General features: G+C 38.5%; 5 protein-coding genes and 1 pseudogene across 5 annotated transcripts in view; 2 read left to right on the top strand and 4 right to left on the bottom strand.

Moving 5' to 3' along the window:
- Nucleotides 1-2,019, top strand: part of LOC21385302 (oligopeptide transporter 7) — an 8,334-nt gene extending 6,315 nt beyond the window's left edge. The window contains exons 6-7 of the mRNA XM_024161810.1: nucleotides 553-743; nucleotides 1,127-2,019. Coding sequence (XP_024017578.1) covers nucleotides 553-743; nucleotides 1,127-1,732 — 797 coding nt within the window. The 3' untranslated portion in view covers nucleotides 1,733-2,019. The remainder of the gene's footprint in view (nucleotides 1-552; nucleotides 744-1,126) is intronic.
- A 752-nt stretch (nucleotides 2,020-2,771) lies between these two features.
- Nucleotides 2,772-6,785, top strand: LOC21385301 (N6-adenosine-methyltransferase MT-A70-like). Its single transcript, XM_024161808.1, has 7 exons — nucleotides 2,772-4,016; nucleotides 4,567-4,665; nucleotides 4,787-4,870; nucleotides 4,976-5,331; nucleotides 5,429-5,645; nucleotides 5,783-5,862; nucleotides 6,294-6,785. Exons 1-7 carry the CDS (start codon nucleotides 2,907-2,909, stop codon nucleotides 6,574-6,576), a joined length of 2,229 nt encoding a protein of 742 aa, XP_024017576.1. The 5' UTR covers nucleotides 2,772-2,906; the 3' UTR covers nucleotides 6,577-6,785.
- An 895-nt stretch (nucleotides 6,786-7,680) lies between these two features.
- Nucleotides 7,681-8,447, bottom strand: LOC21385300 (stellacyanin). Its single transcript, XM_010092286.2, has 2 exons — nucleotides 8,198-8,447; nucleotides 7,681-8,106 (listed from the first exon to the last, which is right to left on the bottom strand). The coding sequence occupies exons 1-2, from the start codon at nucleotides 8,397-8,399 to the stop codon at nucleotides 7,706-7,708; spliced, it is 603 nt and encodes a 200-aa protein (XP_010090588.1). The 5' UTR covers nucleotides 8,400-8,447; the 3' UTR covers nucleotides 7,681-7,705.
- A 1,972-nt stretch (nucleotides 8,448-10,419) lies between these two features.
- On the bottom strand, nucleotides 10,420-12,274 carry LOC112090463 (annotated as a pseudogene).
- A 1,389-nt stretch (nucleotides 12,275-13,663) lies between these two features.
- LOC21385298 (molybdate-anion transporter) lies at nucleotides 13,664-17,245 on the bottom strand. Its single transcript, XM_024161811.1, has 8 exons — nucleotides 16,948-17,245; nucleotides 16,122-16,266; nucleotides 15,857-16,025; nucleotides 15,231-15,501; nucleotides 14,802-15,067; nucleotides 14,470-14,685; nucleotides 14,203-14,311; nucleotides 13,664-14,035 (listed from the first exon to the last, which is right to left on the bottom strand). Exons 1-8 carry the CDS (start codon nucleotides 17,096-17,098, stop codon nucleotides 13,977-13,979), a joined length of 1,386 nt encoding a protein of 461 aa, XP_024017579.1. The 5' UTR covers nucleotides 17,099-17,245; the 3' UTR covers nucleotides 13,664-13,976.
- A 3,551-nt stretch (nucleotides 17,246-20,796) lies between these two features.
- LOC21385296 (2-keto-3-deoxy-L-rhamnonate aldolase) lies at nucleotides 20,797-22,332 on the bottom strand. The gene has a single exon (XM_010092282.2). The coding sequence runs from the start codon at nucleotides 22,183-22,185 to the stop codon at nucleotides 21,070-21,072; it is 1,116 nt and encodes a 371-aa protein (XP_010090584.2). The 5' UTR covers nucleotides 22,186-22,332; the 3' UTR covers nucleotides 20,797-21,069.
- Between the last annotated feature and the right edge of the window lie 87 nt (nucleotides 22,333-22,419).

The raw sequence follows: 22,419 nt of genomic DNA, 5'->3' as shown, positions 1-22,419 counted from the left end.
CCCCACACAAATTGTCAAATTCAATTATCTTCTCAAGCAGCTGTTACTTTTTTTGATAATGATCGAGCGACATTACTTCTTCGGCTCGAACCAAGGAATCCCTTAGATATGATGCAAAATGGATACTAGAAAAAAAAAATTATAGATAATTAGTCATATGAAAAATGTAACCGATCCTTTCCTTTCCTTGAGTTATTGGCCATCCGCCGGAAGTTTCGATGATAGTCCAAATTTAAAGTTTTGAGTATCTCATATTTTATTTCTTAATTGATTAATAGATCAGTAATCAATGACACTACTAGGTAAGTTCACAGACTGTAGAAGTAAACTCGATTAGAACTTAATTCATTTGAATTAATAGAAAATTACTATAATAGATAAATAAAATAACAAATTGTACTATTATTTTAGTTTAAGATTTTGGTTTCACTGACGTCCTCTAAAAAAATTCATGCCTCCGCCACTGTTGTTAAGCATGTCCAAGCATAAGCAGTTGAAGGTCTCTATTTTGCAAAAATGCTAAGCATTTACCCTGACTATCAGTTTTTCCCCACCAACAGAGTCCGGGATTAAACATCATGACTGAGTATATTATTGGGTATATCTACCCTGGATACCCTGTGGCTAACATGTGCTTTAAAGTATACGGCTATATAAGCATGTCACAAGCCCTCAGTTTTCTTCAAGACTTCAAGCTTGGTCACTACATGAAAATCCCCCCAAGAACAATGTTCATGGCACAGGTTTGTTTCCTTACTTTCTTCTAATTATTTCCTTAGACAAGATCACTAAAAAGTTAATAACAATTAAGAAAATGGCACACTGAAAAAACAGTGTCATGACCCGTCATGAAACTAAAATGAGCTGAACCAGAGAGTGTAGCTCTATTATATTTCAGTTTATGACTTTATGCTCCTACGTATTATCTAGATATACCAAAAAAGACGTTCGATCTAATAAAATTACAACGAATTAGTTATTTATGGGTGGGGCAAGATCTTCTATTCTGATTCATGATTTCTCTTGGCTATATGGTTTTATTTATTTGAGGGAAAGATCGAGCTTTAAGAAATAGTGAATGAACTTATCAATACACAAATGTTTTTTTTTTTTTTTTCTTCTTCAGATGGTTGGGACCCTTATAGCTGCCTTAGTCTACTTAGGCACTGCATGGTGGCTAATGGAAACCATCCCAAACATATGTGAAGACACATCATCTGTTTGGACATGTCCAGGTGACACAGTGTTCTACGATGCATCTGTCATCTGGGGCTTGGTCGGTCCGCGCAGAATCTTCGGCAACTTGGGGTCTTACTCCGTCGTCAATTGGTTCTTCCTAGGTGGCGCCATTGCCCCCATACTTGTGTGGTTAGCGGCCAGGGCCTTCCCAAGTCAAGAGTGGATTAGGCTTATCAACATGCCTGTGTTGATAGGCGCCACGGGGATGATGCCGCCTGCCACGGCAGTCAACTTCAACACTTGGATTCTTGCCGGGTTCCTCTCCGGTTTCGTGGTGTACCGGTACAAGCCCGACTGGTGGCGCCGCCACAACTATGTCCTCTCCGGCGCGCTTGATGCCGGTCTTGCCTTCATGGGGGTGGTGTTGTATTTTAGCTTGGGAATGGAAGATATTAGCCTGAATTGGTGGGGAAACGATCTTGATGGTTGTCCCTTGGCTTCTTGCCCAACGGCTAAAGGGGTTGTCATTGAAGGTTGCCCGGTTTACACATGAAGTACAAAGAAGCATTGTTTGTTTGAGTAGGAGATTCTGACAAAACTACAATTTATATAGAAAAAATTTGTTGAGAACAATCAAGAAATTAAATGTTTGTCTTGCATAGGGGCAAAAAAAAAAAAAAAAAAAAAAAACCTTGAATTTGAACTCTTTTATGCAGTCAATCAAACAAAGCTTCAGCAAGGTCTTGCTTCTTTGTTTTTTTGTTTTTTTGTTTTTTTGTTTTTTCTCAACTTTTCAATGAAAAAAGTTTTCATGGCATGAACTATGTATGGTTTATGATTAATGGCAGATGTGCAAAAGTAGCACAATCAAGCCATGTTTATTGGCGGTGATTCTTTAATTTGTAACTCATAAAAACTTTTATTGGTAATCTCTGTTCCGTTTATGAACCGAGACCATTGTCTCCTACAAACTACAATAGTAGTCAGACTACTACATATCATCCTACAATCAATAACAATCATTTAAGAAACAAAAATATCGCTATCCCTAGTAATAAAAAGACGAGACCTCAAGGAAATTGGAACACTCAGGAAAACTACAAGCGACAATAAGCTTAAAAAACGACAACATTTGTCAAACGACAAAATGTGTTCAAGTACAAAAACGACAATAAGTCCTATAAACGATGATAACTAAATTGTCGAGAACAACCCTACAAAAGGGCGTCATCTCGTATGAACGACAATAATAAATTGTCGAGACAAACAATAGACAAACAAACAATAGCATCTTTGAAAAAAAAAACAATGATACTAGATAAACTACGACATATCTACAAATGGCACTAAACAATTTAATCCATAATTTATAACAAAACATTTCCTATAAAAGACAGCGAATTTAAAAAAAAAAAAAAAAATCCTAAAAACGACAAATTTTATTAAAACAACAACTTTTGCTTCTAGGATAGACGAAAATCTCACACCACGAGACTAACCCTCAAAGCGACAAAAGCTATTACGAACGACATAGTTTTATCAAACAGCAGTACACCACCTTATAAGCGAGCGAGCGAGAGAGAGAGGGAGGAGGAGTTTGGGCTTTTGAGTTTGAGTGTTAGAACTCCAGTTTCAGTGAAACAGATATATTAGTACAGCGTGGGAAAGGGAAACTGATCACTGATCAGAGCCGTAGAAGACAACAGAGATTCGGTAAAGAAAAATCCATGGAAACTCAATCAGATGGCAACGAAGAAATCTCCATGGCCGCCATTAAAGAGAAGCGTCAGCGTCTCGAAGCTCGAATTCACTCCCACCACACCACCCACCTCCAGCTTCTATCTTCTCTGCAAGCCCTAATCGACCCCAACATCGTCTCCTCCATCGATCTCTCTCTCAAGATCGTCTCTTCCTTCGTAAATCGCGCTTTCACTCCCACTCCTCCTCTTCCCGATCCCAAACTGAACCCTAGAATACTCCTAGAACCACCGGCGACTGAGCGTTCGTCTCCAGAATCTCGCTCCCAAAACCCAAAACCCCCTCCCAATTCGAACCCTAGCCCTAGTTTTAGCCCCATTGACGAGAGCGGGAGTCCGCTTTCGGTGGTTCGGTCCATGGTCGCGGTTTGTTTGCTCGAAAGAGTGCCTTTTTCTCAGATTGATTCGTCGACGGTGCTAAGGAAGCTTGAGAATGACCAGACGGCGACCGCGGCGGAGAAAGCGGCGCTGCGAGAGCTCGGAGGCGAGTCCGGGGCGATACTGGCGGTGGAGATGGCACTTAGGTCGATGGCGGAGGAGAATGGCGGCGTTGAATTAGAGGAGTTTGTGGTGAATGGGAAATCTAGGGTTATGGTTGTGGGGATTGATCGGACCCGGCTCGTAAAGGAATTGCCGGAGAGCGCGGGGCAACCGGAATTGAATTTGGGGGATGGAAATGGAAATGGAAATGGGATTCAGAACCAGCAGCAAATGGGTGGGGGTGATGTTAATGGCGGAATGTTTGGAATAACAGGGCCGATTAGACCAATGCCTGATATGTGGATGGGACCGATGTTTCCGAGGGGCGGTCCTAGGGGAATGGGACTGATGGGGATTCCCAGAGGGCTTGCTGTTCCTCCGTTTCACCGGCCTCCATTGGGGCCAAATGCTGCGGCCATGGGAGGAGGTTCTAATGCAATTATGGCTCAGAATCCCAGAAGTGAGGATGATGATTTGAAGGACCTTGAGGCGTTGTTGAATAAGAAATCTTTTAGGGAAATGCAGAAGTCGAAAACCGGAGAGGAGCTTTTGGACCTCATTCACCGGCCGACTGCGAAGGAAACTGCTGTGGCTGCTAAGGTTTGTGGTTTCTGTGGCATTTCTTTTGCGATTGTTTAGTTTAAGTTTGAATTGCTAATGCAGATTAGTTTAGGTGTTACTTTTTTTTTTTTTTAGCAAAGTTTAGGTGTTACTTGTTCTAAAAGAAAGTACAAAGCGCTTATTGACAGTCATGATTACCAAATAATTGATTAAGTGTTTTCTAGATAATGTGAAGGCAGCTGGGTTGTGATTTCAGAATTATTTACTTTCGCTTAGAGCTCTTTAATTTTTCAATCAAAATTTCATTTATTAAACTTCTCGTGTCTCCATATCTTCGGTATTGTAATTAGTGAGCTTTCAGCATTGTTCTGCTGTGAAGTTTTTGGTTGTTTCTATTTGCTGAGTTTGCTGGTGGAATGAGTTGCCTCTCCTGAAAAGTCAAGTTTAATCTTTTGCAATGTTCTTATGTAGTTCCTAATTTTCTAGTTTTTTTTTTTTTTTTTTTTTTTTTTTTTTTTTTTTTTTTTTCTGTTAGTATTTTTTCCATTATATGTTTGACACTAATTATACTAGCCTTTTTCTTCTCCAGTTTAAAACCAAAGGGGGTTCCCAATTGAAAGAGTACTGCTCATCCCTAACAAAAGAAGATTGCCGACGTCAATCAGGTTCCTTTATGGCATGTGAGAAGGTTAGTAGGTGCTAGATATAGTTTGCTGGGCTTGGATATGATTCTAATTCATGCCCTCCTAATATGAGCGTTTTTATGCACATCGTGCTTGGTTCATATATTTTTTTAAAATTTATTTTAGGTTCATTTTCGGCGAATAATTGCTCCACATACTGACATCAATTTAGGGGATTGTTCTTTCCTAGATACTTGCCGGCACATGAAGGTATATTTGTTTCACTACTGTTCTGATCAAATTTGACTGGATTATGTATCAATTACAATTTTACATAAAAGACAAAACAAACAATTTGCTTTTTTCCCTTGATAGACATGCAAGTATGTTCATTATGAGCTCGATCCAACGCCAGATGTGTCTCCCATGATAATGGGATCTGCCACTCTTCCTCCTCCCAAACTGCTAAAGCCTCAGCGTGCAGAATATTGTTCAGAAGTGGAACTTGGTGAACCACAATGGATCAATTGTGATATCCGTAACTTTAGAATGGATATTTTAGGGCAATTTGGCGTTATAATGGCAGATCCACCATGGGATATCCATATGGAACTGCCTTATGGGACAATGGCTGATGATGAAATGCGCAATCTTAATGTTCCTGCACTGCAGACTGATGGTCTGATTTTTCTCTGGGTCACTGGACGTGCAATGGAGCTTGGACGTGAATGGTATGAGTTATTTTGGCTCTGTTCTGTGCATAGGGTTTATGAACTATATTGGAAATACTGCATACGGTTATTTCTCACACCTACATGCTCCTTGCAGTTTAGAACTCTGGGGATACAAGCGCGTTGAGGAGATCATTTGGGTGAAGACTAATCAGCTTCAACGAATAATCAGAACAGGGAGGACCGGCCATTGGCTAAATCATAGCAAAGAGCATTGCCTTGTGGGAATAAAGGGGGATCCGGAAGTAAATAGAAACATTGATACTGATGTTATTGTTGCTGAGGTTAGAGAGACCAGCCGTAAGCCTGATGAGGTTAGTAGAACATACATCTTATCAGCATAAATACTATATCAAAAGAGTTCCTTTGTTGATGCATACAAGACAAAACAAAGAATTTGAATTCAGGGACACAAATTGTAAGTTGGAGTAATGCTAATTTGTTCATGTAGATGTACCCTATGCTGGAGAGAATAAGTCCAAGGACAAGAAAGCTGGAACTATTTGCTCGCATGCACAACACTCATGCAGGGTATCTTTCTTACATCTCGGTCTTGCCTTTTACATGATATCTTTACATTGTAATCCTTTTTTCCTTCAAGTTTTACATTTTTTTCCCCTTCATAACAGTTAAATGGCATAAATTTAAGAGAGGAAATATTTGTCAACTTCTGCGGCCAGTTTGAATCATGATATGCCCTTGCAGTTTGAATCATGATATGCCCTTGCGGTTTTCATTAGTTATATTTAATAGGGCTGGGTTTTGGCACTTAAAAGTTCATTGTCATGATAATTAGAGCTAATAGATTTTTTAGTCCCTCGTTGAAACTCATTGCCGATAAGTATAATTGTTTGGTTTTTGTAAGGAGCCATTTATTCTCTACTCTATTTTTTGTGGAACTTTTTACTCATAACTCCTTTGGCTTGTATTGATCATTGCTGCATGATTTTTCCTGTCGTCAGGTGGATGTCACTCGGCAATCAATTGAGCGGAGTTCGACTGGTTGATGAAGGCCTGCGGGCACGGTTTAAGGCAGCTTACCCAGAGGTAGAAGTGCAGCCTCCTTCCCCTCCCAGGGCTTCTGCTATGGAAATAGACTCTGGTGGTGCTCAAATGAGGAATTCATTTTCATCAACAGAACCGAAGTCCGCAGTTGCACAGTTTACAGAGCCTACAGCTCCAGGTGCACCCTATGCTGCTTCTGAAGAGAAGCAAATGAGCGTAGACGTTGATATTGTGAGCTAAATAACTACACCAATCATATGCCGACAGTCGCAGTGCCTTTTCCATACGGGAAAATCCACCTTGTCCAATTTATGATGGTCAACGCTAGAGTTTAAAAAGGGGTCTCTTGATCATCAGCAATTTTGTTGGAAGTTCTTACCTGTACTTATTCTTTAGGGGGAAATGTACCATATTATGGCATAAGCATGTAAAATATTTTGGTTTTTGCAGCTGTTAATCTCTTGTTCCACTACTCTCTCTCTCTCTCTCTCTCTCTCTCTCTCTCTCTCTCTCTCTCATATACACAGGCAATATCTACCATATTTAAGCAATAACAAAACGAAAATGCAAAAATATACCATATTATGGTAGACAGTAAAGATGTCGGTTTTCGCAGCTGTTAATCTCTTGCCCCATTGTACTCTTCATATTTTAAGCTGTAAACATTGCTGCTTTTGATGTAAACCTTCACCTTTAGGTTCTTTACCAAAGGTGTCTTAGAGGAAAGAGGAAAGAGGAAAACTGCTTCTGTGGGCTCAAATATCTTCTCAATTTAACAATTTAGCACTTGCCCTTCTTTTCTTTTCTTTTTTTTCCTTCACTTTTTTGGGGCTTCCTCTTATTTCTTGGGGATAGTCAAACAAGGCTTCTTCGACCATTCCCTCTTGTTTCCTGGTTACCCTTTTCAGCTCATAGTTGGCTCCTGCCGATCCAATGGGACATTTCATGTTTTGATCTGTGATACACTTAAGATATCTGACCCACTAGGATGAGACACTGTCGGGTGCAACATGCAAACCCAGCTGGCAAATCAATAATTTAATAAAAAGCTTGTTATCACCTTAATCATCGGGCTGTGTATTTGATTCTCACGCCTATTCTTCCCCTTTGACATGGAACTTTGGGTTATCTTTTTAGAAAACAGCAAAAGAGAAAATTTAAACCTTGCATTCACAGTTCAAACATGGAAACAGAAAAACACATACCTCAGCAATGCAGATCAGAAAAATAAAACATATCATTCCATATACTTGATGTAAAATTGAATTACAAAAATGCAATACTTTCATATAATTATGAACGAATCATTTGAAAAAAAATTTAGAACCAATATCAAAATGGGGTACAAAAATTGTTCTCCTCATGTTCTTCACATGGCTCCACCTAGCAGTGCACATACCACAAATCCAATAGCAGCCACCACGAAACCCGAAAATCTTAACGATGGCGAAGAAGAAGAAGAAGGAGAAGGCGGTGCAGGGATCGTGCCGAATACAGTCGGATAAGACGGGGCAGTGTCTGGTAATGCACTGGGACCATAAGAGGGAGAAAATGCAGTGGCAGTGACGTTCCCAACAAGAATGTGGAGCTTCTGCTTCTTTCCACAGTGACCCGGTTTTCCACTGGTGAAGAAATATTCACCCTCTGCAGTAATGTTGAAGAGGGAGTTTCCATTGTTCATGTACAAGATTGGATCTTTGAGGTTGCAGCTGTTGTAGGATTGTGCCGTGACTTGGATCACTGAATCTTGGCTTGGTGGGTAAAAGAACACTGAAACAAAACACACACAAATTTGAAGAGTCAATATATATAGAGAACCCCAATGGAGATGAGAAAGAAAGACGTAAGAGAGAAGACTCACGAAGAGAATCTCCAATACTGAAAGTGTGGTATTTAGACCATGTGGCATAGACTTGTGGATTTGCTGAAGTGGGTATTCCCCAAGCATCTAAATCTCCAACTTTGTACTGGTAAGAGGAGACTTTGGTTTGCATTAACGAGAGTAACAAAACATGCAACAAGAAGAACAAATATCTAGGACCAAGAGTGGTAAGATTGGCCATCTCTCGTTTTGTTTATTTGTCAATCCTCAAGTTTTTTCTTCTCTTTTCTCAAATTTGGAGGTGATTCGGAAGCCAAGAGACACCGGAGGGGACAATCTTATTGGCTTTGAGTTTAGGAAGACAGATAGGTGGAATAAAAGTACAAGACAAGGCCTAATTTACCAGAATGCCCTTCTTGGTTTAAGATCTTTTAGACTGTCAAAGTTAAACCAAAATTAGTATAGAAAAGAAAAGAAAAAAAAAAGGTCCAAAAGAATTATCCAATGTATAGATCTGTGTGGAAAGGCTTGGCTGCATAGCTATAGCAACTTCCCAAATTGTTCTCATATTTTGAGAGATATAGAGTAGCTTTACAGGGTTAAAATTGGGAAATAAGTCAATCATATGACTAATAATGGCACATGGACCAGTTAGATAGGTATTCATAAGTGCCACTCTAGATGTGTATGCAAGTTTGGAAAGAGAAGTTTTCAGCAAAAAAAAAAAAAGAAAAAAAAAAAAAACCTTTGGAAAGAGAAGAGTATGGATGCTTTATATTCAATATAAATTGGAAAATGGATTCAATTTAATCAAATATCTCATGTGGAGAAGACATGAAAGAACAGGACATTGACTCACATGGCTAGTCGTTTTCTAGTATTCATTCATCTCCTATACATTTTGAGAATGAGAGTAGCCGCATGACCGCATCAACAATAATTAGTGAGATTCCAAAGCAATTTTAAGAGCACGTATTTGAACTCATGATTTTAATTTTATTACAGTAGTTTTTTCTCACAAAAAATATAAATAAAAAAAATTCATGTCAATAGTTACTCTTAAAAATTTTTAAATATGAATCAGAATCACTTACTTCAATAAAAAAAAAAAAAACCAAACGGGCTATTAATGCTTGCAAATTTGCTTTTTTTTTTTTTCCTTTTCCCTTTACTAGTATTTGCTAGCACTTTGAAAACCATTTGCATTCTAGAAATTAAATTGTCTCCGTCTCATTATCAAAATATTGGGTTTCTCTTACAACTTCTATTTTCATTCAGATGATATGTACAGTGCTCCATGAGATGGAAGCTTGTGATCCTTTTTGTTGTCGTTTCTATCATTTATGTCATTCCAATGTTTCATTGTCGCTTGCCAATTTCTTGTCGTTTTCTGTTTTGATGTCGTTTTTTAATTTTTGTTTCCATTTTCCTCTATTATAATTTATAATCTTTTTTCGTTACTGTTGTTTTGTTGATCTCTTATTTTCTCGTCGTTTTCGGCCAACTGGAACCGAAACATACCACCCATAAATGTGTCGGCAGGGAGACTGAGAAAGACTTGGAATACCACACAATAAAAGAAAGAACAATATAAGATGCCAACCCCAATTTACTCATTAAAAAAAATAAAAATAAAAAACCCAGTTTTACTTGATTAAGAACCTTTCGCACGATTTTTTTTTTTTTGATTGATGCATAAGCAAACAAGAAAATAATTCTTTCCCCGTACTTAAGCCATGTAATACTCTCCTCTGTCTTAAGTCGCTTGTATTTGATGTTGTTTTCCACTACGTGTCGTTTCTCCCGATTCCCTTTCCGTGTCGTTTTTCTTCATTCTTGGATGGGATTCCTTTCCGTAATCTATATTTTTTGTGTCGTTTCGTGATTCCTCTACTATGTTCAAGTGAAATGCAATATTTAACCTTGCATTTTGAGGTATCACAAAATGTCCTTTTAAACTCTGATCAAAATACCACAAGTAAAATTCCGGAAAAAAAAAATACATGTAAATTCAAAGAGTGACAAGTTATAATGATTCATGGCAAAATAAAAAATAAAAAAACAAAAAAAAAAAGGCAAAAAACGTGAGAAGAAAAAATTGAGTGGAAGGACATGAGGATTGCAGAGGAGACGGCAATGCAAGTAGCAATAATATTTTCCACTAATATAAAACAACTTTGACACAGAATTTATAAAACAAAAAATGAGGCCTAATTGAACTAAAAAAGCAAACCTTTGATCCATAGCTAACATGAAATAAAATCACCAAATGATCAGACTATCTAATAACAAGGGAAGCTAAAGTCACTCTTAATTAAAAACTTGAAAACTTTTCTTAGTATAATAATGAGACCAGCCAAAGCTGAAAGTTGAAGATGTTGTTGATGGCTTGTTCAAATTGGCACTAGCAATCAAGTTTGCATGACGTCCAACCGCAATCAGACACTGTACGTGACAATTGGCATCAAGGTCACCGTGCCAATCCATGAAAGAAATCCCAAGATGAGTCCATAACGAGCGATCACCGAGCTGAGGATAAAACTGCGCTGCAAGGTCGTTGCGGCGCTAGTCATAGCCACTCGCAACCGTTTATTTGAAATCAACTCGTCTTCCACTTTAACTCCGGCTGATAATGAATCTCCCAAGACAGTAACACCTACACCAGCAACCGCTGCACAAGTCTTCCATATGAAATTCTTACTTAACTTCGTCTCACCCCTTGGAGTACAAGATAAGTCCTTCCCACAATTAACAGTCTTCATATCGAATCCTACTGAAGTTGTTTTGCCTTCACCGTGCTCTACCGAGCTCACCGCTTCGATTTGGAGATGTGAAAAATCCTGCTTGTCGTTCATAACTTGGCCAGTTAACAAGGAGGGAATTTTGTTCTTAAGCACAAACATTCTCTCAACATTTATCAATTGATGATCCTGATCTAGATGATCAAAATCGGATGATTGGTAGTCTTCTCCGACATTATCATCTCCGGGCTGCAGCCTCAACTGTGGCATTGCTTGTTGAAGGGTTGAAAGCAGGAAAGGCAAAGGATGAGGCTTACAATTTTCTCGTGGATTATGATATTCTTGGAACTTTAAAAGTGTGTTTGCTTCAGCCAAAATCATTGATGCAAAAAGAGAGCATTAATAATGAATTAGGGTTTCGGCAACACTACTCTTTGCCCCGCAGGCCTATTATTCTTGACTAGCGAAATAGGATTCATCAACTGCTTATTATTCTTAGCCGCCCGACGAATGGCTTGTTGAACAACATGACATCTTTGAGTGACAAACATGTCATAACTAGAAGAAGCAATACCATGATTGGGATCCTCCGGCTCAGGTAAAGCAGAAGCGGCATGAGTGAATACCACAATTGTTTTGCACCATATTGTAGGGCCAAAAATCTTCGTTACGGTGCTCAACAACATATCATGACTAAAATCACTACTCATTTCCATGTCTAACCTATCAACATAGAACACAATATCCAGCGGCGTTTTCTTGATGAAGCGCTTAACGCAGCGAAGAATCTTCTCGTTCTGGCCCCAGTCAGACCAGGAAGGAAGGAGGCCAGGTGTGTCAATGACTCTTACTTTGATCCCTTGCACAGTCCCAACAACTTCCTCAACTCTCTTTGCGCCCATTTGAAAAGCGTTTCTGTCACGCTTCACTTCATCAAATATTGAATTGATGGTTGCACTTTTGCCGACGCCCGACTTTCCAAGGACCATGATTGTGCAAGAGAAATCAAGGTCATGTCCTGATGACTCAAGCTGCTCGGCCATGACACTTGCGCGGTCAAGGCTAAAAGGGCCATGACACTTGCGCGGTCAAGGCTAAAAACGCCATTTCTCCAATGCAGTTGTTCCACTAGACCTAGTTTGTGCAAAACTTGAGGTACAATGGCATTTTCAGGAGTCTCCCCAAGTCTATGCACAAGCCGCAGAAATCTTGCCGTTATCATCCAGAGTTTCTCACGAGTTTCATTGTACTCCTCTGAATCCAAAGGCTCTTCTGCTGTATGCATTGCCTGCGAAGTACGAGGAAGACGGCATATGGATACAATTCGCTCACAAATGCCAAAAAAGTAGGTACCAATCATTCCTTGAACTAACATATTCATATGCTTACATCAAACAAAAACCGAAAATTACAAATAGAAATGAAAATCTAAAAAATTCTGAAAATTAAATTTGATTTTCCCGAAACAAATTAGAGAAAACTTTCTAAAAAATGACACAATTATTTATTTAGCACAAATCTTCTAATAATGGAATATTAAGCTTTCTTTTAGGACAAGTTTCTTTAAGCCAAAATATGATTCAAATCTTGCTTCTAAATCCCATTTTTGTTAGCTGGTATTTATTAATATGTATATCTTGCACATTTTTTATTATTATTACTTACGCTTGTTTTCAGTCAAATTTTCAAATTGTTCACCTTCACATCTGACATCTCCGTTCAGCTTTCCATTGCTATCATTCTATCATTATCGTTATAGGTGAATTTCTTTCCTTTCATATACTTTGCTTGGTGCATTGCCATATCTACAGGCTACCACGCTGATGAAAGCGGTCGTTTGGTAATCTTTGAATGAGAATAGGAAAGTAAATTACTTTCCCCCATTTTAAAGGCAATTTGAGACCCACCAAAATAGGTAGTTAATTACAAAATGAGACATATTTTGGAAAAATTCTTTAGTGGAAACTATTTAATCGTTTTATTCTTAAACATTATTTTGATCATCTCTTATCATTTGTTGCTTGCAAAATTATGAGATCTACATGCATGTTTGCTCTTCCCGATTTCATGGATTTTTCTTTTTTTGCTCATAAAGATTTACACGACTCCACAGATTGAAGTAGAGGAAATTCTAGAAATTGATCGTGAGTGAGCTTTGAGGTTGAGCATTGATGATTACACCACTCTGGTCTCTGCTTACATCACAGAGGGTTTTTTTGTAATAAAAAAAATTATAGGGATGCATATGCTATAGATGGAAAATGGAAACTATCAGAATACGACCTCATTAAAAAAAAACAAAAAAAAAAAAAGAGTAATTTGACCCTTTGATTTTTGGTCTAAATTAAACAAAGTACATACAAAATACACAAAAAATAAAATAAAAATAATAAACTTTGGGGGTGGAAGGATATGAACTCAAGATCTCAATGCTGAAATAAAATGAAAAAATAAAAATAATGGAAGTAGAAACTGAATTTCCGATGTTGTACTTATCAAATAGCTACATACATAGATGCAATTTGATGGCCTCATATATTCTCCTAAAAAGAATAAAATAATCTCACAATCCACACACAACACAAAATCATGACAATATACATGAAGTGCAATATTAATTGCTCAGTTTCTCCAAATGAATGGTGATGCTTTATGAATTAAAGAGACGTGAGGGTTGACTCATCTGATACAATAATGGAATCTGTGTATTCCAGTGGTAACAAATATGGTAACTGTGGAATCGAAAAAAGAATTAGAGAATGAATGACAAAAACCAAAAGAACACCGTTTGTATAATGACTTGAACAAATTTGCTAATGTCAAAATATGAGAAGATTTACCCGACACCAGCTGTAGTTTATAGTTACTGCAGAAGACACCATATAATTACAGTTACCTTTGCTATAATTTGTTATCTGGCCACCAGCTGATAGCCCCAAAAAGTCCTTTTACGCCCCTATGAAGTTTGCACCATCCCACAAAAGCCAAGCAGCCAAAAATTGCAGCGAGAAATCCGGAATGAGGACTAGTAGCCAAACCTATACTCCAAAAAATTCCAAAGATCCTTCTTGCATCGATTAAGGATTTAATGGCTCTTCGTCTTTGTACTTGTCTAGTGGCGTCCAGTCTTCTGTTTCTGCAATGCAACATGCGTACACAAAATCAATGATACGCCCATAAAAGAATATACTATTGATAATACGCAAATGCATATGTATATAAGAATGTGCTTATTCAGGTACATACACAACCATAGTAAGTGTATAAATCATTCTTTGTTTAGAGGGTTATTTGTGAACTTACTTAATCTGTGACTCTCTCCAATCATCATGAGCCGCCTTTGCAACACAGCAGCTATTGAGAGGAAGATCGAGCACATGCCAAGCATTATAGTGATGGGAACAGCATCAACCTTCAAAAGGAAATTGGAAGAAACCAATTTTTAAGGTGAGAGAGAGAAACAAACTATCGAATACAGCAGTTTGTCAAATTTACCACTACCAGACTGACTCCACTAGTCCACTAAACCAATATCATCCATGCATATAAGAAAGAAACTCAAGCACTCACATTGTACAGCACGATGCACACAAAGATGTTGAGAGGAACGCGAAAGAAGTTCATTATGGTGCTTCTTGCTTCCTCGGGAATGTATTGGGACCTCATTTTCATGATAGAAGGCCAAAAAACTCCCACACATGCCTCAAACGTGCAGAACCCAACAAGCTGAATCCACCCTGAAAGCGAGATGCTTCCACCTTTCACGCCAGAAGGTACTACTAAGAACTGAAATTTATGTAGACATATTCATAAAACTTAACAGTACACAATAACCATAATCCAAAAGAAAATGCAAATTTATGCAAGAGATGGAGACTGATGAACGATATTTCACCACATACGTTTATTGCAACAGGAAGCAAGAGGGATGCAGCAGAGATTACAAATACAATCTCCATATAGCTTTCAACTTTGAGGGATGAGTGAGCCATCAATCGAGATGCAATAGAGGTCCCAAGCATTGAGGCCAGCATGAATGTTGCAAAAATGAAACCATGCGGAATTTCCTCATCATTTGGGCTCAGAGCAGGAGTCCAGAGGAAAACAACGATATACATTGAACCTTCAAATAGGGATTGTATGGCACCCAGCAATGCAATTTTCTCATCTGCTCCCACATGGAAGGACATTATTCAAAAACTTGATTTAATATCAAGATTAAAAGACAAAGACAGACACACCCAACACAGCTGATCTGTGATCCTGGAAATTTTATTTATTGCATGAAGCAAACTTCACAAAGGACAAGAAAGAATAAGCTGGGGAAGTACCAGAAGCAATGGCCATAGTGGCACCTTTGAACTGGGAAAACAAGCTCTTGTTTTCTGATGGGTCTCCATAATTTTCGGTCCATGACGCCAATATAACGACCATTCCAATTGCTAGAAAGCACCCAGCAGCATCAAATGGGGCAACTGGGCCAAATTCCAGAGTATGTACTAGAAGATTCCCAACCAACCCAGCTACAATGGCAACCAAACCGTTGCCAACAAATATTGCCTTCGAGAATGTAATTGAAAGCCATTTCTGGTCAAAGCCCCTCTGCAATAAGTAGAGAGAAACAAAAGGTTACAAAGTATGCATTCAAGAGAAAATTAAAGCAGAAGTCCACTCCACATCGAAAATCTAGCAAAACCCTTTACAACAGTGACAAAACAATTAAACTTAATGGAGTTACTTTTTGGAAACATAGTTAGACAGTAATAATAGATAAGGGCTGCAGCTTCTGAGAGGTGCATATTGTGAAATAGTCCATGTTCGTAGACTCTGCAAATTATATACTAATGTTCAAGTGAGAAATTGATAATGATGTCAACGCATTTTACCACCCATTAGGATCTTTGGTGAATATGGTTCCCACAATTGTTACTCATTAGCAGAATAATAATGCACCTACCTTATTGTGTTCAGCAACAAGCCAAGACTCAAACGCTGAACAAAGTAAAGAAGTGGCAATGCCTCCCAAAACACGTCCCAGCATCAAAACTTTGTATTCCGAAGAATGTTTGGTAATGCAGCTCAAAATGTAAGTAATACAGTAAGTAACACATGCCCTCTTCCGACCCCTGAACATTGGCACATGATTCATCAGAACATCAGTAATTTAATAAGCGAAAGGAATTACAAAATTTACAAGGAACCCAGATTGAAGAAGAGCTTACTGTTTGTCAGCTAGAGATCCAACAATCGTCCCAAAAACCATAGATGATCCGAACCCAGCAATAAAGAGCTGTCCAATTTCCCCCTTCCCAAAGCCATATTGACTGTAGAGATAGTAAACATATGGACCCTGCAACCAATCGCCGGCTATTGCCGCAATCAACTAAATCAGATTCAGAAGAGACAAAATACACAAAACATAATTCACATTTACAGAGTTTCAACGCCTATACTAAGCAATTCCTTGACTGTTACTACGGCAATGACAATAAATAAATAAATAAATGTACTACATTTAAGTTCATTTCAACCAAAAATGCAAAAACTAAGTACAGAACCAAACATTTATGATGCATTAATTACACAAATCGTTCTAAAGTCGCGCCTAAATAAAGAAGTAATACGCATGATTAAGGAGGTGGTTATCCTATTAAAACAACCCGATCAAATGCTTATCACCTCAATCCGAGCCAAGAAAGAAACCTTCAGGTTTAGTTTGATTAAACTCAATAGCACCAATGAATACCAAACACGACAGGAAAAAAAATGAATCTTGGATATTCTTTTTTTCCGCTGCTTCAATCCTTTAATTTTCTCGGCATCCAAACGTACCCGAGGGGGGAAAAAAGAGGTACAACCGCGATATTTCCGAAATCTAGAATAGATCCAAAACACACAAAACAAAACTCGTCCTCCATTGCTATGCACAATCAAAAGCAACAAAATTCGACAGCGATTACACAAAATCCAGAATAAACAATAGAAACCCTAAGATTGAAATGCGAGAAGAAAGAAGAAGCAAGCGTGCGTGCGTGCGTGCGTGCGTACCCATCATGATGGAGTAAACGAGGATGTAATTGTTCTTGAAGGCATTGAAGGCAGGGGAGGTGCTGATGCGATCCTTGCCGGTCTTGCTTAGCTCCAAGGCCGCGACCACTAATGCCAGGGCTCCGAACAGAAGAAAGTAGAAAATCTCCATTGTTTTTCTCCTTCTTTTCTCTCTCGATCTGCTCGGAGGTCGGAGGAGAGAGAGAGAGAAAGGAGGAGCTTAAGAAGTCTAAGAAGATGAAGAATACGACGGCGTTCTGTTGAAAACGCGTCGTGGGTTGGTGGATTCCCCACCGAAATTTGAGTTATATGAGTTGTAACCATTTTCCCGGGATTAAAATTGGTCAATTACCTTGTTCTTTAATTCTCTTTTTTTATTATTTTTTATTTTTTGCTAATGGTTCTTTATTTCACTTTTTTTTTTTTTTTTGGTTGCTAATCGTTCTTTATTTCTCATTACTTATGATATGACTCTTTTTCGCCCCTCTTAATGAATTTTTCATTTTTGGGTAAATCCCAAAAACTAATCTCTCTTTAATTACATTACCCTTGTAACTTTCTATTGTTTTTGTTCCTTGTTAGAAGATAAGTAATATTTTTGACCCTCTTGTTTATTTATTCTTTGGGATGAAAAGCATGATTTATAAGTTGAGCCTGTTTCGTACACATGTCGATAGAATTCTTTAATATTGGCAATTTAATATGAAAGTTCAAGTCCATCATCTTTCTATTTTCACGAGAACAGCATTTTTGAAGATGATATGTTTGCTACTTTCAGAACAAGTGCTTTTTTTTTTTTCCCCTTTTCCAACTTTCACCTAAAATTGACTGCATTTTTATACAATAAGGCAGTTTTATACATTAGGCCCCGTTCATTTTGCCGATTCGAGTTTAGAATTCGAGTTTTGCTACAGTAAAAAGCTCTCAGAAACAGTCACATCTAACTTTTTTGCTACAGTAAAAAGCTCTCACACAAAATCACATCTCAACTCGAATTACAAACTCGAATCAGCGAAGTGAACAAGTACATCGACACTGACAGTACACGTTCCGCTTTTAATTGGATAACTGGAGAAGGAATTTTATATTGCCATCCACTACAATAGAATAAGAATTTATTTATTTCATACGATTTAAATTTATAATTTTAATTTTAGTATAATATTTTCTTCTTATAAAAAATTTAAATTTTTAAATGTTAAAATTAAGAATCACTAGTTTAAACGCATTAATTAATCAAGGCCAAACTTGCTAAAATAAAATAAAAAAAATAGAAAATTTACCCTTAAGAGTGCATGAATCTGAACATTTACCCCTTACTCTTGATCTGTTTGCCCCTTACTCTAAGAATCTAAGAATTTGTTTGTTTCATATACTTAAACTCAAAAGAAGATTTTTATAACTACTCCTTAAAATAGTACAACAAATATTATTAACCCTTAAACATTACTCATTTTATTTCTACCATAGATATAGTCAAACATTAATCAAAAGTATAATATGTAGATTACCAAAGTACCCTCAAAGTAAATTGATAATTTACAAAATGTTAGGTGCATCTGTCCAGCTGCTTTTTCGGCAACCGTTCGACGGCATTTTCGGCGACCTCTGGCAACTTTTTTGGGAACCCTTTTGCGGCTTTTCTGACGAGTTTTTCGACGACCCTCCGACGACTTTCCGACAAACTTTTTAGGAACCCTCCGACGTCTTTTCCAGCAACCGTCTGACGATTTTTTCGGCGATCCTCTAGCGGCTTTTCCGGTGACCAGCCATAGTCTGTCAGGCTATGACCCATAATCTGTCAGGCAATGACCTATAGTCTGCCAGATTATGACTTATAGTCTGCCAGGCTACGACCTATAGTATGCCAAACTACGACCCATAATTTGTCAAACTATGGCCTATAGTCTGATAGGTTATGCCAGCTGATGGGTCTCCGGCCGCCAACCAATCATAGTCTGCGAGGCTATGACCTATATTCTACCGGACTATGACTCATAGTTTGTAAACTATAACCAATAGTTTGTTAGACTATAACTCATAGTCTATCAGGTTACGCCGATTTGTGGGTCTCCAATCGCCAACTGACCATTGTCTGTCAGACTATGACCCATAACCTATCAGACTATGACCCATAGCCTGTCAGACTATGACCCATAGCCGATAGATGCGTCTCGGTCGCTGGGCGCTAACCATAGTCTGATGGGTTACGCCGACAAATGGGTCTCAATCGCCAGACACTGATCATAGTCTGTCAGACCATGATCTATAGTTTAAAAGACTATGGACTATGATCCATAGTTTAGCAGACTATGATCTATAATATGCCAGACTATGGTTCATTTGAACATGTTTATGACCCATTTCAACCTGTTTAAATCATTTTCTAAGGCTAAAAAAGTTTTAAAAGCATACAAATGATTAGCCTAACTAAATACGTCAGCCGGAGAATCTCCAATTTCTGACACCGGCCATAGTCTGCTAGACTATGATCCATTTCAACCTATCAATTTCTAAGAATAAAAAAGTATTGAAACGCATACAAATGATTAGCCTAACTAAATAGCAATAATAAAAAAAAAAAACATAGCATACAATTGAGTAGGGACACCACACCTTATTGTCAATTCAAATATCTATGGGCTTGTTCTTTTAGAGTAAAACTGAAAAAAAATTTGAACTCAAGTTACAACTTTATTCAAGTTCATATTTGTTTGTAAAATTTGAGTTTGAACTTGAGTTTGGGGCTAAAATTTGAGTTTAAGTTTTCCTTTTAACTCAAGTTCTTAAACTCAAACTCAAGTTAATGAACAATATTTTTTATATTCTTAAAAATGTCATAACTTTTTCGTTTTAATTCCAATTGAGATAATTTTTTTATGCGTTCATAACGAAAAGACGAATAAAACTCCACCCATATACCCTATTAAAATTTTTTATCACTATTGAGTTTTTATTAAAACACTATCTAAATATAAATTCAAGTTTTGACTCACTCAAACACAAACTCAAGTAGATTCTTAATTTAAATCATAACTTAAATGTGCACATCTAAACACAAACTCAAATTATAACTCAAATTTAACTTAAGATATACACTCAAGTCACCATAACTCAAAAATGCAACCGAACAAGCCCTATATGTCCCTTAAATTTTTTTAAAAAAAAGACTAATTATCAAAATTGCACACACAAAATTCCATATTGAAACAAAAACAAATTATAAGAAAAAAGAAGACTGAAAACAAAAGAACTTTTATGTAAACAACAACAACAATGAAATTGATTGGATCTTCAATCTCTGTGGAACAGAAATTGCAAATCAAAAAACAAATTAGACACAAACAGATCAATAATTGGTCCCACGACAAATTAAAGAATCAAAATGCAAATTAGAGCCAAATAATCCAAACTAAAGCCAAAATTATCTTTATCGTTTTGGAGAATTTATTTTTAAGAGTTTATGACTCTGGATCTTTATTTTTTATTCTGGATAAATATTTTTTTATTAGTGTAATTATTTGACTAAAAAGATTATGAATCAAGAGTAAGTAAAAATCTTAACCTATTCTTTTTCAAAGAATATTTGTCAAGATTACTCTTACTCAAACTCAAATTATTAATTTTAATACAGTATTTTTTATCATAAAAAATTAAAATTTTAAGTTTTTTAATCAAAAACTATAATTTAAGTATATCCTCTAAACGAGCCTTAATAGACTCATTGTTGACGCATTTATTGCTAGTTTTACGCCTTTTTCCTTTCCCTGCCTCTTCTTTTATATATTTTTTTCTCCCACTAACCATAACTAGCTAGAACATGCTAAAAGATGATTCAAAAGAAGTTACGCGTGTTTGGATATTAGGATGCAAATGTTGGCTAGTAAATCATTACTAATAAAAACCCGCAAATTTCCATCATTTTCCCTCTCCTATGTTTCTACTAGAGCCGGAAAATTGACCTTTAATTTTTCCCTTTCTTATTCATGATCATCATCTTCTCAACATTAAAACCCCAAAAATAGCCCAGCCCACCCACTACATTTACAAAAAGCCCGAAAACAAAAAAGAAAAAAAAAAGAAAATTTTAAAAAACTCGAAATGCAAAAAGAAATTGGCGTTTCATTCGCTCCAGTACTTCTCATCAGCATCCTTATCCTGCTCCTTCTCATCATCATCATCACCGTCCACCAAGCTGATCTTGAACCTCCTCACGTCCTCCACGGCGGCGCTCCTGAACAGCCCGACGTCGACGGCGCCGGACACCATGCGGTACCCACGCGCCCTCATGTCCTCCGGCCGGTCGTGCGGCATCGCAAACCCGGCCAAATAAGCGCCTCCGCCGCCACCGGTGGTTGAAAGAACGCCTCTCTCCGCCGCCCTCAGAGTCTCCCTCACCTTCTTGTGCCCCGGGTCCCACAGGTACCCCATGCTCGCGCTCAGATCCAACGGTCCCATTTGAATGCAATCGACGCCGTCCACGGCCGCGATCTCCTCCGCTTTCTTCGCCCCTTCCGTGGATTCGACCTGACACATTATCAGCAGACCTTCCTCGTAGTTGCTCAGATAGCCTTCGTCGATGCCGTAGTCGGATGCTCTGACGACAGTGTGGGCGGTGCCGCGGATTCCCGCCGGCGGGAACCGGCAGTACGAGACGGCTTTCTTGGCATCCTTGGGGGAATCGATCGTCGGGAACATGATTCCCTGAGGGCCGAGATCTAGGGCTTTCTTGGCCCAAGCTGGGGAGCTTTCCGGTAACCGGAGGATCGCCGGAGTTCTGGTGGCCGCGAGGGCGCGGAGGCAGTCGAGCGCGTCGGAAATCCCGCCGGGGCCGTGCTCCATGTCGACGACGGCAAAGTCGTAGCCGGCGAGACCCGCAATCTCGGCGAGAGTGGGGGAGAAGCTGAGGAGGAAGATGCCGTAGAGGGTTTCGCCACTGCGGAGGCGGGATTTTAGGGTCTGGAAAGAAGCGGCGCAGGAGGGTAAGCCGGAGGTGGTGGCATCGCCGGTGAGGGAGTGATCGGAGGCGGCGGCTGAGGATTTGAGTGAGAATTTGGGTTTCGTGGTAAGGGCGAATCTGACAGGGTTTAGGGTTTTGAGCGGAAATGATTTGGGGATGTGAATGGGAAGGGTAAGAGTGACGGCGGATTTCGAGCGATTTGCGGCAGCGACGGTGGCGGTTGGGATCGTGGCGGGGTAGGTGAATGTGGCGGCCATGGTTGCGTGGGGCAAGGGCATTGAGAGTATCGAAAGAAAGTTTAATCTAGAGAGAGGAAGAGGAGAGAGAGAGAATGGAGAGTGAAAAAGCGAGAGTGATCTCGATCTGAATCTCGTTTTATTTCCTCTTAAACTCACCAAAGATCGCACCAAAAAGTAATCCAAACATACTTATCAACAATATTCTAACAAATTATAAATTATCGGGAAATTTAACAAAGTTTAGTAAACATTTTCTTTTTTAGCAAAGTTGTT

This window comes from Morus notabilis, unplaced genomic scaffold (genome assembly GCF_000414095.1).
Source record: "Morus notabilis unplaced genomic scaffold, ASM41409v2 Scaffold1938, whole genome shotgun sequence".
In the NCBI taxonomy this organism is placed as follows: domain Eukaryota; kingdom Viridiplantae; phylum Streptophyta; class Magnoliopsida; order Rosales; family Moraceae; genus Morus; species Morus notabilis.
This window is presented reverse-complemented; position numbering and strand designations above follow the sequence as displayed.

What these genes read in the sequence shown, in the direction of transcription:
- LOC21385298 (XM_024161811.1), bottom strand. Translation starts at nt 17,098, where the DNA reads ATGGAGATTTTCTACTTTCTTCTGTTCGGAGCCCTGGCATTAGTGGTC. An exon ending in TTGTTGCTGAACACAATAAG is followed by an intron (nt 15,502 to 15,856) that starts GTAGGTGCATTA and finishes TACTTATTGCAG; the next exon opens with AGGGGCTTTGACCAGAAATG. An exon ending in TGGAGAGAGTCACAGATTAA is followed by an intron (nt 14,036 to 14,202) that starts GTAAGTTCACAA and finishes GTTGCATTGCAG; the next exon opens with AAACAGAAGACTGGACGCCA.
- LOC21385301 (XM_024161808.1), top strand. Translation starts at nt 2,907, where the DNA reads ATGGAAACTCAATCAGATGGCAACGAAGAAATCTCCATGGCCGCCATT. An exon ending in CCTTTATGGCATGTGAGAAG is followed by an intron (nt 4,666 to 4,786) that starts GTTAGTAGGTGC and finishes AATTTATTTTAG; the next exon opens with GTTCATTTTCGGCGAATAAT. An exon ending in CCAGCCGTAAGCCTGATGAG is followed by an intron (nt 5,646 to 5,782) that starts GTTAGTAGAACA and finishes TTGTTCATGTAG; the next exon opens with ATGTACCCTATGCTGGAGAG.
- LOC21385300 (XM_010092286.2), bottom strand. Translation starts at nt 8,399, where the DNA reads ATGGCCAATCTTACCACTCTTGGTCCTAGATATTTGTTCTTCTTGTTG. An exon ending in CAGTATTGGAGATTCTCTTC is followed by an intron (nt 8,107 to 8,197) that starts GTGAGTCTTCTC and finishes GTTTTGTTTCAG; the next exon opens with TGTTCTTTTACCCACCAAGC.
- LOC21385296 (XM_010092282.2), bottom strand. Translation starts at nt 22,185, where the DNA reads ATGCCCTTGCCCCACGCAACCATGGCCGCCACATTCACCTACCCCGCC.